General features: G+C 25.6%; 2 protein-coding genes across 2 annotated transcripts; both read right to left on the bottom strand.

Annotated features, from left to right (window-relative positions):
• Nucleotides 1-6,149: 6,149 nt before the first annotated feature.
• LOC133035598 (G-type lectin S-receptor-like serine/threonine-protein kinase At1g61430) lies at nt 6,150-7,028 on the bottom strand. The gene is made up of 3 exons (XM_061111616.1): nt 6,724-7,028; nt 6,479-6,629; nt 6,150-6,384 (listed from the first exon to the last, which is right to left on the bottom strand). Exons 1-3 carry the CDS (start codon nt 6,921-6,923, stop codon nt 6,208-6,210), a joined length of 528 nt encoding a protein of 175 aa, XP_060967599.1. The 5' UTR covers nt 6,924-7,028; the 3' UTR covers nt 6,150-6,207.
• Nucleotides 6,208-6,923, bottom strand: LOC133035887 (G-type lectin S-receptor-like serine/threonine-protein kinase At1g61430). The gene is made up of 3 exons (XM_061112326.1): nt 6,724-6,923; nt 6,479-6,629; nt 6,208-6,384 (listed from the first exon to the last, which is right to left on the bottom strand). Exons 1-3 carry the CDS (start codon nt 6,921-6,923, stop codon nt 6,208-6,210), a joined length of 528 nt encoding a protein of 175 aa, XP_060968309.1.
• Nucleotides 7,029-20,540: the final 13,512 nt, after the last annotated feature.

The raw sequence follows: 20,540 nt of genomic DNA, 5'->3' as shown, positions 1-20,540 counted from the left end.
ATTAGAGATTCTCTGTTTAGAATTTTGTTTTGAATGGTGTGTTTTCTATTTTCTATAGTGGCTAATTGAATGAATTAATAGTGACTGATTGCTCAAATTTTGTTGCAAAAAGTGTCAAGAAAGCTAGGAGCTTGGCAGCTTTAGTTTTAGTAGGAGATACATGTGTTGTATCAATTTATGTTAGTTTCTTTCACAATTTTTTGTTCATATACTACCATGGTTGTAAGTTTGTAATTGTACTCTTTATTACTCTGAATAAAACTATATTTATTGTTATAATTATTTTCTTAAATCATAAGAAAAAGTATTATTGTAAATCATTGTGAAAGCTATAGTAATAATGATATTTTAATCTTATGAACATGATAACATAATACAAAAAAAAAAGTGTTATGTAATATATTCAATAGTGCTTACAATTTAAATGACAAAAAGTATTATAAATATTAAAATAATAATGATATTTTAAGCTTATGAAAATAATAGAATAATACATAATATATATTAAGTAGAACAAATTTAGTTATGAGTTGTTCCTCCAAATTTTCTATAACTAAATATTAAGTATTATTTAGTTATGACTTATATATACCCAAATTTATTTGAATAACCAATTATAATAGCACAAATATTATTTTAATAAAACAAATCATTTGATGGTCATACTTTCACGTACAATCTAAATAAGAAAAAATAAAAAAAAAACGTAAACTTTACCTAAAACTAATATTTACGTAGGGAAATTTACATATATACTGTTTTTGGACCAAAACTTTACAAAAATACTGGGACACGGCAAAAACAACTTTTTTACTGCCCCAGCCCATTTTCTTTACTTTTGTACTGCCCAAGCCCAACAACTTAACATTTATACTGTGAACAGTAAAAAACACGGGAAAACGACCTGCTTCGTGTGTGGGGAGTCGCCGGAGTCGGACATCACCAAGAAAAAACCATTAAATCCGGCGAAGAGTTTTTGGTAAAAGGAAGCAGAATTGAAGAACAAGAACTACAGAACACTGTCCCCCCCCCCAAAATAACAGAGGTAAACACAACAAAACCCAAAAATTAATTTAATTCTTAAGAAACCAAAAAAAAAAAAAACAACCCCAGATTTAGATCTGAAGTTTAAAAAAAAAAAACGAAAACACAAATGTGATATTCTTTAATTTATTATGCAAAAATATAAATGAGGGTTGTTCTATTGTTAATTTGACGTTTGTAACACAAAATGATTCGAAAAAAAATAGTTGATAAATTACTATAATTATTCATACAAAAAATTAGGATTGTTCTAATGTTGTTTTGCGGTTAGTAATACAAAAACATTCCTACATATATGTATCAGACAAATAAAAACAACAACAGAACAACAGTGGAAAATCAAAAGAAAACTACACATACGTTTTGAGAATGAGATATTGAGGAATTTAAATTTCTGAAATACAAAGGGAATACAGTTTTTATTTGAAAACATTGATTACATTGGGATTTGATGATACTTTAGACTTTTTTTTTCTTTTATACTCTAAACACCGAAAATGAGAAACAAGGTCTCCATCTTCTACACTCACATACAGAACCACCACAACAACACCAGAACAACCGAAAAACAACCATTAAATCCGGTGAGATGAAACAAAAACATTAAAACTATTAATATTAGGACTATCATGGTTTTTCTAGTGTTGTTTTTGGGTTGTTCTACTATTGTTTCGTATGTTTAACAATTGTAGGTTTTTAATTACACATGTTAAACCAACCACTGAATATTTGTTTGAGGTAACCAGAATGAAAGAATCATGGACAGTAATAGTCTTACCTTCCATTAAAGTGGTGAAATCTAGAAGACCAAAAAAAAAAAAAAGAGGACAAAAGTCAATGGAAAAAAACAACATAACAAATGCAGCAAATGTGGGAAACTGGGGCACAACAAGAGAACAGGAGAAGACATCAAAAATGAAAAGAATGAGAACAACTAAAAAACAACAGTGGAACAACAAAGGAAAACTGAACATATATTGCAGTATATGATACTAAAGAAAATAACTTACATACAAATTTTATTATTTCCCTATTGCTATTAAAAATAGAGCAGTACAATAATATTAAGAAAAATGTGATAAAAAAAATGACAGAAAACAACAGTAAAACAACATTAAAACAATAATAAAACAATAACAAAATAAGCCAAGAGCCATCAAACGATACAACACCACCACTCAAAAAAACAGAGCTAACTATAACCCCAAAAAAGGAAAAAAAAAACATAATTAGTAAAACAACAAAAACCCAGTAAAGTTTATATCGTTCTAGAAAAAATAAATAAAGAAAAAAGAGAATTTTTTTTTGCTTAGAAAGTTTGAGTTGTCTGTTGCTCTTCTTCTTCTTCCTTTGTATTGTTCTTCTTGAAGATATTCTCATGGGATAGACTCTCTTCACCAAGAGAGCCTCCACACTCCTAGCACACCCACAAAAACTTTCTCTCTCTCTCTCTCTCTCTCTCTCTCTCTCTCTCTCTATATATATATATATTTATATATATATATATATTTTGCTTTTCTCTCTCAAAACCCAAGTAAAAAATGAATGAAATGAGCAAGCTTTGTAAGTTTTTGAAATAGTGAAGAATGGAAAGGGGTTTTATATAAAGTCCTTGGTTTATCTTAGACACTAATTTCAAGAATTTTTCTACAGACACAACCCACAAAAAGAGATAAATAGAGAAACACAATGCATATATAAACTTGGGAATAGAAATCACGTGGGTAGGTTGTTCCCAATTTAAATTTTAGGAAAAAATAATTTGTCCCATCAATCAACTAAGAGTTATATATATATAAACACATATAAATTTTCAAAAATAAGATAATGTGAGTGAATTGGACTTAAATTTTAAATTTAAATAAAAAAATTAAAATCGACATGAAAGTTGACTAAAAATCATCAATCAACTTTTGCTTTTTTTTTTTTTTATATATATAAACATATATATTATTAAGCTAAATTGGCGTGCTCAGAATTAAAAAAAAAAAAAAAAAAAAAACAAAGACAAGAAATTGTTATAAGTATCGCGTGACAAGAAAAAGAAATAAAATGAGAAAAATCAGTATAGGATGTAAATTTCCCTATATATATATATATATGGGTGACTATTCAATGGTTACATTTTTATTGTAACCATATGGTTATATTTTTCTTTAACCTGTAATAGCAGGTTACTAATAGGTGACTTTACTTTTTTAGATTTAATTAATTATAATTAACTATTTTATTAAAATAATTAATTAAATAGACATTCCTTTTTTAGAATTATTTAATTATAATTAACTATTTTCTTAAAATAATTAATTAAATATTTAACAAGACCTCTTTTAGCAATTAATATTTATATTTAAATCCTTACTTGAATTATTTTAATAATTAAGCCATTTAATTATAATATTTACAATAAAATTTATTTTTTTACAAAAATTAAACTTCTTTTGACACAAATTAAAATTCTCTTCTTATACTAAATTTTCAAATAATTAATTATTTTTAAATGATATTTAATTATTTTGTTACAATTATATGAACTAAGTATGAGGCCTCAAGCTAATCAATCGATAACAAGTGCAGCCATTTTTTTTTCTAAAAAATCCTTCAACTTATTTTATTTTTTATTTTTTAAATATTTAAATAAAACAATTAAATAATTAAGTGTAATTATTTAAAATTAAGATTACAAGTATAATAAAATTTAAATTATAAAATTATATGTGTATAATTTTAAATTATAAAAAGTTTTGCTATAAAATTTTAAATAATTTAAGTATAACAAAATAAATTGCTAAAAGATCGTTATATAGTAATAAATTGTAAAAAATTAATTAATAATTATAATTAATTTAATTTTAAAATATAATTAATCTTAATTAAAGTTTTATAAGGAAATAAATGATTAGGTTACTTTCAGGTTACACGTTATTTATTATTTATTTTTATTTAATTTCCAAACTAATCACAACCATTTAATAATAATTCAATGGCTTAAAAAAATGTAACCATGATGGTTACAATAAAAATGTAACCATTAAAACCTCTTCCATATATATATATATATATATATATATATATTTAACCCAAATCATGATGTCTTACACATACCTATTATACATACTAGCAAAATACTACGTGCGAGGCACGCATACTAAATTTATGCTAGTTTTTTTCTATGTTATTTGAAAGTGATACAATTAAAAATTAAAGAAAAAATATTATTAATTATTAGGTGAGATTATTATTATGTGTATCTAAATATTATATTTTATTATGTTGTCAATTAAAAGTGAATACCGAATGCAATATATTAGTGTTTAAGAAAGCTTGATGATTTAAATATGTTCTTAAGTTAATCCAAAAATAAATTAAAAATTGATGTTCCAATACTTAAAGAAACATTACTTAAATGGGTGTTAGATAAAAAGAAAATTAAAATTCAATCTCTAAATTATTAATAATTGAAAATAGCATTTGTCTAAAAATTGTAGATAAGAAAACTAATGATAGTCATTGGTGGATTTCAATCTTCATTTGCTTCGATAGAGACAATAGTGTAATTTTTGTATTTTGCACTTTTCATTCTAGCCGGGTCCGCATATATCTGGATTGTCTATTTTTTCGTTGATAAATTGAATATGGTAGTGTCGACAAAAAGTGAAAACCATGTTTAACAAAAAGGAATAGTTTTCTATAACAAAATACTATTAAATTATTTTAAAATACTATATTTTATTAAAATAAAACTATATACGATTAAAATTTCATATTTATCTTTACTCAAAAAGAAAAAAAAAATTGATAAAAAAAAAGGAAAAAAAATGAAAAGTTTCTATTATTATCTCCACTGTGTTTCTAGATGTGAATAATGGTTTCTTCTTTCTTCCATATTCTTCTTTATTTTTTGTATATTGTGTTTGCAACATATATGTAAATTATTACGTAACTTTAAAAAACTTTGCTCTTGGAAACTAATGCATATGCCGAGCACTTAGAATCATTTATTAGCTGTAAACTTTGTTGGGTTTTTTTCGCCATTGATGCTTGGTTTTATGAATGATAAAAGTCACGTTTCTTTTTTATTATTATTATTACTTATATATTTTGTTATTAAGTTATGAAGAAGAAAAAAGAGAACTGCGGATTGGAATATTATGTGTGATCCCATGGGAATGTCCAAATTGTAATAGGAAAAGGAATACAATAAATAATTAAAGAAAACCTAATCGTAGATGTACAACAGCAAAAACCCAATTCTATTTTTTTTTTTGGATTTAATGGGATTTATTTTATTATATATAAATGAAAAGTGACCCATGAATAAAAAAGAAAATTAAAAATTAAAAAGAAACACAATGTGTGTAAGATAAAAAGAAAATTAAAAATTAATCTCTAAATTGTTGATAATTGAAGATAACATTTGCTTCGACAGAGACAATAGTATAATTTTTTATTTTGCACTTTTCATTCTAACCGAGTCTGCATATAACTGGATTGTCTATTTTTTTGTGTATAAATCGAATATGGTAGTGTCGACAAAGCGGCGGTGTTCCTGCAAAAAGTTATTTATTTTCATTTAAGATGATTAGACATGGTGTGCATAATTAATTTAATTAAAAAAATTTACTTATGAAAGACAAAACTACACCTCTGCAGTATAATCCATTAATTGGACACCAGTACACGAAAATATTTTCTATAACTACTTTTGTTTTTTAATTTTAAAAATAGAAAACAAAAATATATTCTATACTTTTTATTTTTTAAATTTATTTAAGTTAGATTCAAGTCTGAGTCTAGGATCAGAAGAGCAGTGGTTCGAATCTAGGTCCCAAGGTCTAGGTTAAAATCGAAGTCCAAAATATTAATTAATAAAAATTGTTTAAAAAAATTTCAAAAATATATATTTTTTTAAATTTTGATTCTCAATTAAAAAATTAAAAAGTGAAAACAGTTCTATAGAATATATTTTTAGAAAATATTTTTACTTTTTTAATTAAAAAAACAAAAAATTAATTAAAAAATTGTCATCAAACGAACTCTTAATTTTAAGGCCCTTCTATCATTGAGACCGTGGCATCATTGACAGAGCTTGTAGTACCCTTTTGCGATCTGGGAGAGTTATGATAAGTAAATATTGGTCGAATGGGTTGAGGACGATTTGTTTCATTGCTGAGCATGAAAATTACATCTGCCATGCATGCTTGGTCTATCTGTGGTGTGATCTTGTACGCATAACAGCCCAACATGTATGCATCTTATTGCTTCTAATGCAACATATGAGCCACCCATTGCTTCATCTACAAACTCCACTCCTTTACCCTCACTCCATAATTGCCATGCCTGAATGAATTCATATGATTCGTAATGAAATCAAAACATAAATAATTATATAGAAATAAATGTATATGCGTTAATTAATTCAACGAGAACTCACATAAGCAACAAGGCTGAGGTTCTGCTCATAATAATGGAAGTTAGAGTTCTTCTTGCCGCTCACTATCTCTATGATCAAGACACCAAAGCTAAAAACATCTGATTTTTCTGAGAAGACTCCGCTCATGGCATATTCAGGAGACATGTAGCCTCTGTACTTAATTGCAACATTGAACCATTAGCGCTTGTTAGTCATAACTCATCATACCAAAGTAAACACATGCATAAGTAAATTAAGATCCTTACAAAGTTCCAACAACTCTTTGAGTGTTTGCCATATCTACTGTTTCCTGGAAAATACGAGCCAAACCGAAATCTGATATTTTTGGATTCATCTTCTCATCCAAAAGAATGTTGCTGGCCTTTAAATCTCTATGTATTACTCTTAAAGATGAGTCACGATGGAGATAGAAAAGACCTCTGGCGATTCCAAGTATAATGTTCATCCGTGCATCCCAATTCAGCTGTTCTCTACCTCTTGGAATTAATGGTAAAAAAAAATTCCATATATAATTCGTTCTTTTCCTGATCTCTCTCAACAAACTAATTGTATATGCGACTTATAAAAAAAAAAAAAAACAAATTGTACATAGGGTTTAAGGTTCAATTTATTTTAGAAATTTTTACATGAAAAATCCATTTTACACAATTTATTACAAATTTACTCACACACGCTTATGACTACATTTTTACTTACAAAGTTGCTTTTATTACACAAATACCACTTAGTCATCATTCCATCCATCATCAATCAAATCCTACTCTCTTCCCTCTCTTTTTTCATTTTCTATCAATCAATCCATCATTTCACTCTCTTTTTTTTTTCTTTTCTTTTTATTTTAAATTCTATTTCAGTTTTTAATTTTTAATTTTTAATTTTATTTCAGTTTTTAATTTTTTATTTTTAATTTTATTTTCAGTTTTTAATTTTTAATTTTTTTCCATAACAATTCTTCTTTTATTTTTATTTTTAATTTTTAATTGTAAAGCTAGTTTCTTATATATTGTTGCTTAGGTCTAGGATTGACTTCTATCAATCAATCCATCATTTCACTCTCTTTTTTTCTTCTTTTCTTTTTATTTTTAATTTTATTTTAGTTTTTAATTTTTAATTTTTAATTTTTAATTTTATTTCAGTTTTTAATTTTAAATTTTTTTACATAACAATTCTTCTTTTCTTTTTATTTTTAATTTTTAATTGTAATGCTAGTTTCTTATATATTCTTACGAAGAAACCGACCTTGATAACATATGGAGCGACTGTGTAGAGAATAAAGCCAGAAAGAGTATAGAAATCATTGTGCTTCTTATGTATGTTTGCTCAACAAATAATGCAGAGATTTCATTGTCAACGTTTCTGGGAAAAAAGCTAATGTTGGTGCTGATGTTCGAACCGAGGTTTGTTTTCGGTTTCTTTTTGGTTTTCTCCCATATTTGAAATTTTACACCTTCTATATGTATTTGAAAAGAAAACGATCTAATTCATGCTTATAGTAGTATTGACGTGAGTAGAGTTATAAAATTAATATTAGAAAAGTATTAGGACAAACATGATTAAGATTTATGAGTAAAGGTGGCAAAGCTAATAGATTAGATTAACCTGGTCAGTCCCATTTTTATATCATCAATGGGTAACAATGAGATTTATCATGGATGTTGATGTTCAAAGAGTTTTTCCTGTATTATAGTTTGTATACAGTTGTTTTGTAGTTTTATTATAGGTTTGCTACTTGCATATGTTATTTCACTATAAAATTAATATGCAACTATTTGCACAAAACTTACTATGTATAACTACTATTTCTTAGTCCCCATCAAATTAAATTCTTGCATAATATATAAACTATCATAAAACGATAATGCAACTATAAGGCAACTATTTACGCTTGCATACAGTTGTTTTGTAGTTTTATTATAGTTTTGCTACTTGCATATGTTATTTCACTATAAAATTAATATGCAACTATTTGCACAAAACTTACTATGTATAACTACTATTTCTTAGTCCCCATCAAATTAAATTCTTGCATAATATATAAACTATCATAAAACGATAATGCAACTATAAGGCAACTATTTGCACTTGCATACAGTTGTTTTGTAGTTTTGTTATAGTTTTGCTACTTGCATATGTTATTTCACTATAAAATTAATATGCAACTATTTGCACAAAACTTACTATGTATAACTACTATTTCTTAGTCCCCATCAAATTAAATTCTTGCATATAAATATATAAACTATCATAAAACGATAATGCAACTATAAGGCAACCAAAACAAAAAATAAATCAAAATGCAAGTGTATATAACGTAGATGTATTATTCATTAGGTTTTTTTTTTTAATTTTTCACATCATACATTGTTTTGGATTTAGTGGGAGCTCCAGATCTGTTTGTTACAGATCTACATTTCATGAATATAGATTTCGATATTAGGGGGAGTTATTTTGATCGAATAAAATAGAAAACAAATGTGTAATTTCAGTTTCTTCACAGTTTTTCTGATTTTTTTTTCGTCATTTTCAGTTTAGATCATTGCAGATATTTTTTTGAGTTGATTTTGCCTGAATTAATAGTTGTATTTTTCTCGTTTTGGTTTCATTTTGGTTGTTTTGCGGTTTTGAAACGAGCGCGTATTTTCATCTTCATGGTTCGCTCTGTACAGCTGAAGGCTTAGTGCATGTGGTATTTTTGTAAATATTTGTATGTGGACTGTATAAATGTTTAATGGGCCGGCCCAAAGTATTTTTGTAATTTTTTTTCCTTTTTGGTATTTTTTTGTTTTTTTCCCTTTATTTTTTATATATATATATTTTTAATTTCTAGAGTTATAGTTGTGATTATATATAGGGTTGAAATATGCTAAATATCAATTCAAATATTAATAGGATTTGTTTTATTATTATTTTATTATATATAAATAATATTTTATTATTTTATTAAATAAAAATAAAAAGTCACCCATGAATTTCTCATAAACCAAGAATCTATATATCTATATAAAGGAGAAATATGAGGCGATGACATGGCACTCTAAATTTGCTTTAAGGCTATTTTTCTCTTCTCTCCTTAATTTTCTCATTTTTTAATTTTTAATTCTATAAAAAATACAAAAATATCTCCATAAAACTCAAATTATATTAATAATAGTATAATATTAACCCTAATTAACCTATATATCAATCTATATCTTTATATATTAAAAGTGTCTATCTAACGGTATTTCTTGGTTTAACAGAATATACTAAAAGAATATTCTGTTAAATTTAACGATAGGTTTGATCTCCCGTTAACTTTAAAAAATATATAAATAATTAAACCCAAAAAATTAAATTAAATCTAAAAAATTAAACAATCTTTTTTTAAATTAAAAAAAATAATCCTAGCCACATATCTCTCTAACATAACTAACCGTTAAACGTTAACAAATAAATAAAAAATTAACAAATATTAATATTGTTACACGATTAGCTTAACAGATTAGGCTTAGACGATTTTTTTTTTTTTTTAAACCCAAAAAATTAAACAATCTTTTTTTTGAACGTTTAAACCCAATAATTAAACCTAAAAAATTAAACAATCTTTTATTAAATTAAAAAAAAAACTACACCGATACCCACCTTAAATAACAATCATCAATATAAAATTTAAACTCTATATAAAAAAAATCGTTTATAACCTTAACAATTAGTTTTATAAAACATATCGTTTATAACATAATTTACAATTAGTCACTAAATTCTTAAACAAAAACCCCTAGAACTTAAAATAAAACTAATATTTACGTGGCTCGCCACGTAACTCTCTTCTAGTATATATATACATACATTACCTACACACACGAATTCTCTTCTTTATTTCCTAAAAAATATATATATACATTACACACATGTTCTCTCTCTTTTTATTAATCATGCAATTACACACACTCTCTCTCTCTATTTTTTACTATACCTCATTAGACATCATCTCCCCAATGAAACTGTTGTTTTCTTTTCTACTTAATCTAGCTCTATGGATATATGCTTTGTTATATATACTTACTTTTCTTTTATCTACTCTATTTCTTCGAATTTAGTACAATTCGTTAAAAAAACAAAATCTCTATTCTCCCTAAATAATACATTATTTATATTATTATTTGGATTCTATAATATTATGCCAATTCTGTTTTATCTTTTTTAGAATATATATTTTTTGAGATGGCAAGATAAATATATATAAGCCTATATATTTTCATATTCTCTCCCAGTCGCATATACAAGACAGATTTTATATTTACCAATTGTTAGTACTACCAAGTTTTATTTCTTTGTATATTTTTGTCTTATTAAACTAACTATGATATTAAGTTACATCACTAAAATAAAAGGGATTTTTACACTGTATGTTAAATTTGGTATCTTTTTTATATTTTTATTTATGTTTGGTTTTTTAAACTTTTTTATAAAATTTATTTTTCAATTTTACTTTTCAAAAAGTTCTTTAATTACAAAAATACTTTTATTGATTATGTTTAGTCTCTTTTACATGGTAACTCCCTTTCTCTCCTTTTTTTTTTTATTTTCTTTTTATTTTCTCTTTATTTTTCTCTCTCTTTAAATTAAAAAAAAACAATTGTAATATTAATTAAATAAAAGATATTTACCCAATTCAACAAAAAATCACATATTATTACTTTCTTATTAGTGAACAACATTTTGAATGAGTTTAACATTGATTGTTTTTTTTAATACATTTTTAAAAGTTTAAAAATTTTAAAATTACTACTTACACATTAATGTTGATACAATGTACCTTTCACTATTTTTTCAATTTTTACATGTTAGACATGATTTTCTCCCCCTCTCTCTCTCTCGTCACTCAAATACTCATTTTTTTTCTACTCTTTTACATTCATCACATTTCTCTCTCTCTGTTTCTTTTTTTTTTTTTTAAAATAGAACTTCTCCAGTACACATGTTCTCCCATTCCACTCATTTTTTATTTGTGAAACTATTTTTTTTAGTTCATAAATTCATAATTTACTATGGCCTTTTTTAAAAAAAAAAACAAAAGAAAGAAAGAAAGAGTAACAAGACTATGACTATTTCTAAAGCTTCTTCATCCTTTCTTCTAATTCTAGATCCTAAAAATGTTACTAAATAATCATAAAAACCCAAAATACAAACTAAAATGGGTAAACGCTATTGCAATGGAGGATGACCGTGTTTCTCAACCTATTCCAGAAGCATCAACTTCAAAGAAAAGGCCATTGCCATATAAGGTTGAAAATAAAAAAGTAAAAAAAAAAAAAGTGAAAATAATCAAATGCTAGTGTAAGTAATGTCATGTATAAATACCCTATTTTTATGTTTTATTTATAATTTTACGGCCTAAAATTTTTATTTACAAAAGTACGCTTTTAAAATTACAAAAATACTCTTTTCTCAACAAAAAGTAAGAAAATAACTAAAAAATAATGTGAAATTAACATCACGACAACTATGAAACAATCATAAAAAAACTACAAAACAACCAAAAATAAATAACATTGTGGCAGCTACAATACAAGCTTAAATAAACTATAAAACAACAAAAAAATAATTTATTATTTTTACTGAAGTACGTATTTTTGTAAATAAAAAAATTCAAAGCGTAAAAATAAAAAAACATTAGTGTTAACGTATTTTTGTAATTTTTTTTAATTTTTAGTCTATTATGCGAAAAATTCTTTTGTTTATGTTTTGCATTGTTGTTTTCCTTTCTTTTTTATAGTTGTAAAAGAATTCTTGTATGTTTTTGTGATTATAGAATGTTGATCCGAATTTCGTTCATATTTTCATTTTGTTTCTACTTAGCCATTTATCATTTTTTGTTGTTGTTCAGTTATATTTTATCACTAAGCAAATGTATTTTTTGAGGTGTTTTTCTTTTGTTGTTTTTCAGTTTTTAATGTTTTGTTCTAAGTATGATATCTTGAGTTTCTTTGGTTGGGTATTAGGGTTTCTGTAAGGTTTTTCAACATTATGATGAGCAATTTCATTATGTTTGATTTATAGGGGTTTTTTCTTGTAACTTTTGTGTATTAGAAGAGGTGTTAATGTTTGATTAAGGATTTTAGTAGTAATTTTTGAGATGCTATGTAGTTATTTTCAGTTGTTCTTATCTATATAGTAGTGTCATTTTACATTTGATTTTTGGTTGTTACAAAATATTTATTTAGGTTTAGTTGTTTTATGGTTTTTAATCACATTTTTCGTTATATTTGTGTTATTTTTGTATTTCTTTGTATAATTTTTCTTTCAAACTCATGGACAACAACGTAAAACAAACATGACAACAACGTAAAAACAACATATTTTTTATATTAAAATTCTAATACATTATATTCATTATAGTACCAAAAAATTCACTTGAGTTGTTTTTATTCTAATTTTTCGAAAATTATCAGAATGCACTAAAATTATATATATATTTTTATAAAAAATCTATTGGCTAATATATGTGAATCAAGAAAACAACTATAATGAATGAAGAAAATAATTACAGTAAACACACTAAACAACTTAAAAACAACTATACAAAAATATTAAAACAACTTTGGTTATTCCAATATCAGTAATTAGACATCATCATGTTATTAAATCCTAAATTTATAAATTGAACATAAAATTCATATTTATAATGTAGCTGTTGATCTAACATTTTTAATTTTATTGATCATATTCGGAATCTCTTCCTATCAACATAATGTTTATTGTCATCCTATTTCTCCAAATTATGTATCAAGATTGGTATAAGTTTTATTTCTTAGAATTAAGGGATGATATGAGTTTTTGTTTTGAATCGTAAAACTCTATATTTTTACATGTTGAAAAAACAATATAGTATAAACAACTTGTAATAAACTATACAACAACGTAGAAATTAATAATTTTGTTTTATCAAATATTTTAAAGTTGAATATAAATTGTTACAAAAACAACATAAAAGAAAATGAATTAATAACAACATATAACTTTTTATGTTTTTTTAAAACAAAATTTATGATTTATGTTTAGTTATTTTTAAACTTTTTTCAATTATTCGTTAAATAGTAACAAAATGTATACAATATTAATAAATATGAGAATAGACCTTCATACTAGCTACCTAGCTATTGAGTCCATATGGTGGCCACTGATGTCTACGTTATATTATGTATAGGAATAGTTGGCAGCGGGGTCTAATATGTTAGTAATAAGTGGGGTCATTTAGAGGTAGTGGGCCACAAAGACTCATAAGAATCACATGCATATGCTCATTCCTAAAATGTTATCAACGTGTCCATACGTATGTGCGGACTGCTTAGTCAGTTCGTATTTTTGAAAAAAAAAAGTTTTGTATTTTCTTTATTGTTTAATTTTTCTTAATAAGATAAAAATGTAAAATTTAGACCAAAAATGCCTATTATAGAAAAAATTCCAAAATAAAATAAGTCCACCTTAGTCTTTAAAATTTATCATGAATTATGGTTGACCTTTAACGTTCTTTCTTAAATTATAGTGAAATATATATTTTAGTTGTAAGACTATGTAGAAATTCAAATGTATCTTGATTTTAAACAAATAATAGATAAAGATTTTGAGCACAAAACTCAATACAATTTATGTACAATCTTGCTTTTCAAGTTTAGCAATAAAATTCAAAAATGAAGAGAAAAAAAAAATTGAGTATAGATTTAATAAAGTTGTGAAAATTCAAAATTTATGTTGTTAATATATTTTTCAAAACAATATCAATATTATTTTTCAAATTAGAATAATAATTTAATTAAACAAGTATGATAAATAAAAATAAAATTAAATTTACATTTAAATTTAAACTATATAAGATATTTTTCAAATGTAGATATAATATTTCATATTTTTTTCTCAAGTTATTCTAACAACTTTAGGATATATATTTTCACATTATATGTATAAATATATTTTCAATTAGCTATGCTTTTAATTTTTTTTATACGTATGCTATTTTTATATACAATAGAATAATAATATATTTTATAAATATATTTCAAATAAAAGTTAATGATATATGTCCTTTGAATAACAAATATAAATGCTTAAAAAATTAATTATATAGATTTTCAACGTAAGTAATTAAGTAATTTTATAGATTAATTATAAAAGCAATTAATTAACTAGCTAGATATATAAATTAATAAGTTATAAATTTTTAAAAATTAAACTTAAATATTTAAAGGTGGTAAAATTTGAAATATCATTTCAACAATCACTATCAAATTGAAACATAATTTAAAAAAAAATATATATTTTCAAAATATAAATATTAATTAATTATATACATGATATATATTATTTTCAAAATTGTACATGAAGATTTTTTTTAATTAATTAATATTTATGAAAATTTAATATAATAAAAAATAAAAAAGTTCAATATCATAAATTTAAATTTAATTTAAGATAAATATATATAAAAAAAAATGTAATTTCAACAATCTCTATCAAATTGAAACATAAAAAATATATATTTTCAAAATATAAATATTAGTTAGTTATATACATGGTATAGATATTATTTTCAAAATTTTACATGAAGATTTTTGTCCGATGTCTTAAAAATATTAAAAAAAATGTTTAAAATTCGAGATGAAATTTAAGATTAAGATATAGATTTAGGAAAGACAGTAATAACGACTACAATAAGTGAGCTACGTTGATGACAAATGGATGAGATACGATGATGACTACGGGTGAGATACGCTGATGAAAATAGATGAGATACAATGAGACAATACAATAATGATAACGACTTTAAATGATTAGGATATAAAAATAATGCATTATGAGAACACCTTAATTTTTTCCTACACCACCTTATTTATTTATTTTTATGATAAGTTTTTTAACAAAGTAATTTAAAATACTGCGTATAATAAATTTTAAACATCTTAATAAATAACTCCAAATAATAATTAATAAAATTAAAACTTATTTTTTTAATAAATAAAATTATCACTACAAAAAATCTTACTTTAAGTCACAATAAAATTTGTAACTAAAAATAAAAAAGTTGTGGCCAATTATAAATTATCATTATTGTGTTGTGACTAAAAGGTCCGTGGCTAAAAGTATAATAGTCACAAAAATTACAATTAGTTATGACTAAACTGAATTAGTGACAAGTTATAACTAAATATTATGTTTTAGTCATAAGTAACTTTTTGTTGTGACTAAAAGTCACATTTAGTCACAAAAAATTTATGTGATGACTAAAAAAATTGTCACTAAAAGAAGTATTTTTTTTTTGTAGTGTATTAATAATAATATGGAATTAAATAATATATTTTTAATTTTATTATATATAAGAATTATATTTTTAAGTAACTATTTATTAAATTAATAAATAGTTATTATTTATTATAATACTAAAAGAAATTGAATTAGCCGCGCGAAGAGCGGTTATATTTCCTAATTTCAATTATATAGCCACACTTTATATAGAATAGATATATAGATATAGATATATGAGGAAATTACACTCTATACCCTTTTTATATTGTCCTATTTTATTTTTACCTTCTTTTTTAAAATCTATCATTTTTACCTCTTTTTTTAAACATTGTACCAATTTTACCCCTATCACTTCAAGATACTCTCCATGTGATTCTCTTATGTAAGGGTATTTTGGGTACAATACATATAAAAAGAGGTATGTTTCAAATAAACATAAAATTAGAGGTAAATTTGATTAATTGATGAATAAAAGAGGCATTTTTCAACTTACCCCTAGATAATATATAGATAGATTATTTATTTTGTTATTTTTATAATAGAAGGTAAAGTAACTTAATAATTTTCTTTGTCGTTTATTAGATAGTGCTATGTATTATAATTTATTTATTATTTTTTTCAAAGTAGATAGCCCTATGTATTTGAATTCGCCATTTGGCGGTAGATATTTTTTATGATCTATATCCAAAACAGATTTAAGTTTAAATAATGGAAACCTAATTTGAGTATAATTATGTTAAAAATATCTTTTTTTAGTACGTCTATCTTATATAAATAAATAAGAGAACATACATGTAGTCAAAAAAAACATAAGTAGTGGTCTCTTTTCATATAGAAAACCATAAATATTATGTTTCCTTTTTCAGGAAAAGAAATGGGTGATGATGATGATAAGTTTAAAGTTTGCATCAAGTGCAACCGTGATACCCAATGGAAACGAAAGATAGCACTTTCTGATTTATGGTACTCCCCCGACGACATATATCTTATGCTCCAATTTTTACACGACGAGACTTTTAATAAGAACAATTTGGAGTTCAATAAGAAGATTAAAAAGATGACCAAGAAGAATAAATATTTGGAGTTCAAAAAGAAGATTGAAAAGATGATGAAGAAGAAGAAAAACAAGAAGAAGACTACCAAAGAAAACATCATCGATATCAAACCATACGATAGTGATTATTATAAAAGTCAGCATATTTGTTTCCAAACACAGAGAGAAGAATTATTAGCCGATTATCCAAATATTGATTATCATGATCATCACATTCACAAACTCATGGCCATTACGGTTCATGCTGTTTTTTTAGAATCTGATTTCGTTGGATATGATCAAATTTCAGGAAATCAAATTAATCATAAGTTTCATCAACTACCTTTTTCCTCAACGGTGTCGTTTTGCTACACTCTATCTGATATTTTGAAGAAGAATGAAAATAAATTACCACAAACAGTAGAGTTGGATTTCGAAAGTTTTGAACAATGTTTATCTGTCTCTGTCAAGTCAAAACAAGAAGAAGGATCAATAATTTTTCAATTATTCTTTTACAATCATAAACTGGAATCAATACTTAGATTTCCATTATCAGTACAACACCGTGATGGGTTTGAACAATTCTGGACAAGTGTAAGAGATGAGCTTGCGTTTCCTCTCAAGGTAAAGCTTCGCGAAGAGGCCGGGTTTTCGAGTCTTCCATGCTTGATAGAACTTCATCCGGATCTTAAGATGAAGATTTTGGAGTTTCTTCCAGGTAATGATGTGGGCAGATTAGGGTGCACTTGTAAAGAATTTAGGATTTTGTGTGATGATAAGAAAGAAAACGATTTTTGGCAGACAAAAATGCCATGCTGCACATGCGATGTTCGTCCTCGTCATGATAAAACATTTATCAACTGGAAGGAGGTGTTCGAAGATTATTACATCGACATTGTTGGTATTCCTAAATATTTTGAGGGACTTTACAAAAAAGAAAAGAGGAAGGAGAATATCAATGCGGCTAAGAGGGCCAGACCTAATTTTTACTTTTACAAAAACTATCCCAAAAATACACCGCTTTTAACATTATATAAAGAAATGATGAGTAAACAAATTTAGATTGTGCTGTAACTACCAATTTTTGTTTATTTTCTTCTTCTTCTTTTTTTTTCACGGTAATTTAATTTGAACTTATTAGTGTTCTTTAGTTTTTCTTAACGACTTCATGTGTTATTTAGTTTTTGAAATTTTGGTTTAGCAATTTTTCAGAATAAATATTACTTGTCTTCTGGATTTTTTACACAAGTTGTGCCCCCTTTTGATAAATGACTTGTTAATAATATTTCTTAAAATATAACTTTTATCATAATATAGTTATTCTATCGCATTTTATTTAATTTTATTGTAAAACAAGTAATGATATAGATATATAGATGATACTTAATAAATAAATACAAATTAAATATCATTTACTTTTAAAAAAGTTAAAAATAAAAATTATTATAAAAAAATAATTTTATTATGTATTAACGTATAAAAAAGGGTGATAATATTTAATTTGCTATTAAAAGATTTCTGGATACTTATCATTTTGGTCAAATCCTCAATCCAGATAAATCTGTCATGTCTTTCTCCCCGAACACTACTTTGGCAGTCCAAGTTTTCTTTCATCGTCATCTCTCCATGTCGATCCAGGAATGTCATGAAAAATACTTTGGTCTGCCATCGTATTACGGAAGAGATAAGAAGAAACTCTTTAGCAACATCAAAGAGAAGATTTGAAAACTTATGCACACATGGAGTGGAAAGATATTCTCTATAGGTGGTCGAGAAGTCCTTCTCAAAACTGTGGTGCACTCCATTCCTACTTATGCTATGAGTTGTCAATTTTACCTTTTATGATATAATATGATATGATAAGAACTAGCTTTTTCAATTAAGGTATTGCCTCTCCGGTAATACCCCGTCGATATTAGTCATTAATAGCGGCGGACTGACACGTCTACTGCTATTAATGACTAATACCGGCGGGCCCTCCCGGTAATTAATGCGTCAGAATTAATTTCTAACACAGTAATAGCGGTGGATTCTCGCCGGTATTAGTATTTTTATCAAAAATATTGAGAAACTCATTGGTAGGAGAAAAAACATTACATATCTGCTATGAAATCAAACTTTATGAAAAGAAAATCCTATAAAAATGTAAGAATTAAAAAATACCATATAAAATTTAGTAAATAAAAAACTCCAACATGTTTGTATTATAAAAATAAAAATTTTTATATTTGATGTAATTTCTCAATAAAAAGTAAAATTAAATTACGTTAAAATATAAAACAAAACATAGTAAAAAAGAAAACGAGATGAAACTTATTTCATGTTTATTTATTAATAATTATCGAGTTACATATTAATATATTAATATTGACAATTATAGTGGGACCAATTTTATTACCGTGAGTATATAATATACATATATACAGTATATATTACAAATCTGTGTAAAAACACTGTTCAAAAAGAAATATGGATAGAGCTCCAAGAAGAACTAGAGGAAGGTCTTCAAGAATGGCAGGTGGTGGTGCAAATAAGAGATCAACTCGAAGGTGGAAAAATGAAGAGGAAACCTGTAATCACGGGTAAGTTTTAGAAATTTGGATATATAAATTTATTTTTGGCTCTTTTTTGATTTAAACTTTGATCTCAAGAAAGAAAGAAAGCAGATATGAAAAGATTCATTCTGTGGATCATATGAACTATTTGGATATATAAATTTCTATTTGTCTTCTTTTGTTTTTGATTGTGAAAAAAAAAACTAATTCAAGATTTATTATATAAAAATGAACTTTTAACAGGAGAAAATTAAAAGAGGTATACTCTAATCTATGTGAACTACAACAACGTGTAATTCTTGAGGAAAAGAAAACATCAAATCTAATAAGGATGGGTGAGACTAAAGATTCACCTCCACCGTTTTTGCATTGTTTAAAGGAAGCGTTTAAAGGGTGCAACAAAAAACTGTCTCATATCATCAATAAGTGTTCCACGCCAAGGAATACACATTTGATTACTAAGGTGAGGCTCCAATACCTTGATAGAGGGCATAATGACGTGAAAGACAAGTTTAATATTCTATGTTTAATGTTCCAAACTACACCTCCTATGCCAAGATTTGATGTAAGAACCAACGATTATCAAGACAAGTTCCGAAGCTTTATGCTTAAAGCAAAGCAAAATGGGTTTTTCTTCAAAAGGTGTGGACTCAAATCCATAATTGCTTCGATGCCAGACCTCAAAGTCAAAGAGGTGAAGCAAATCACAACTCTGTGTACTGACTTTTCAATGAGCATCGTAAAGATAGCCTTATTGGGAAAATCCTATAGGAGGAGAATGAGAGATAATTTGGATTTTAAGGATATAGAACCATCATCATTCTTCGTTAGGAACACCAAAGAGGTGCTTGCTATAGTGACCGATGATATTGCAGGCCGTAAAAGGGTACTGATGAATAATATGGTCACTAACAGCAGGACAATAACAAATATGGAAGGTCGACTTTACTATACGTTTGCTGTTATGGAGAATACACTCCATATGCCAAGATTTCCAAGTTTCCCTAATGACCCACAGGACATGATAAGCGACCTATTACAGGGTTTAGGTAGCTTGGTTAAAGATCTGCAGCAGGGCATTACAGATGTTGAAGCATTTGTTAAAAGGGATCAGAAGGAGTTTTACACAGCAATACAGGCACAGATGCTGACACGCATTCAGAATATTTGGAACACAACACTTAAGGAATTG

The sequence above is a fragment of the Cannabis sativa genome, chromosome 3 (assembly GCF_029168945.1).
Source record: "Cannabis sativa cultivar Pink pepper isolate KNU-18-1 chromosome 3, ASM2916894v1, whole genome shotgun sequence".
In the NCBI taxonomy this organism is placed as follows: domain Eukaryota; kingdom Viridiplantae; phylum Streptophyta; class Magnoliopsida; order Rosales; family Cannabaceae; genus Cannabis; species Cannabis sativa.
This window is presented reverse-complemented; position numbering and strand designations above follow the sequence as displayed.

Excerpts from the sequence above, each read along its gene's own strand:
- LOC133035598 (XM_061111616.1), bottom strand. The coding sequence starts at position 6,923 with ATGAACATTATACTTGGAATCGCCAGAGGTCTTTTCTATCTCCATCGT. Across the intron at positions 6,630-6,723 it reads CAAAGAGTTGTTGGAACTTT|AGGCTACATGTCTCCTGAAT; the intron begins GTAAGGATCTTA and ends AATTAAGTACAG. Across the intron at positions 6,385-6,478 it reads ACCTCAGCCTTGTTGCTTAT|GCATGGCAATTATGGAGTGA; the intron begins GTGAGTTCTCGT and ends GAATTCATTCAG.
- LOC133035887 (XM_061112326.1), bottom strand. The coding sequence starts at position 6,923 with ATGAACATTATACTTGGAATCGCCAGAGGTCTTTTCTATCTCCATCGT. Across the intron at positions 6,630-6,723 it reads CAAAGAGTTGTTGGAACTTT|AGGCTACATGTCTCCTGAAT; the intron begins GTAAGGATCTTA and ends AATTAAGTACAG. Across the intron at positions 6,385-6,478 it reads ACCTCAGCCTTGTTGCTTAT|GCATGGCAATTATGGAGTGA; the intron begins GTGAGTTCTCGT and ends GAATTCATTCAG.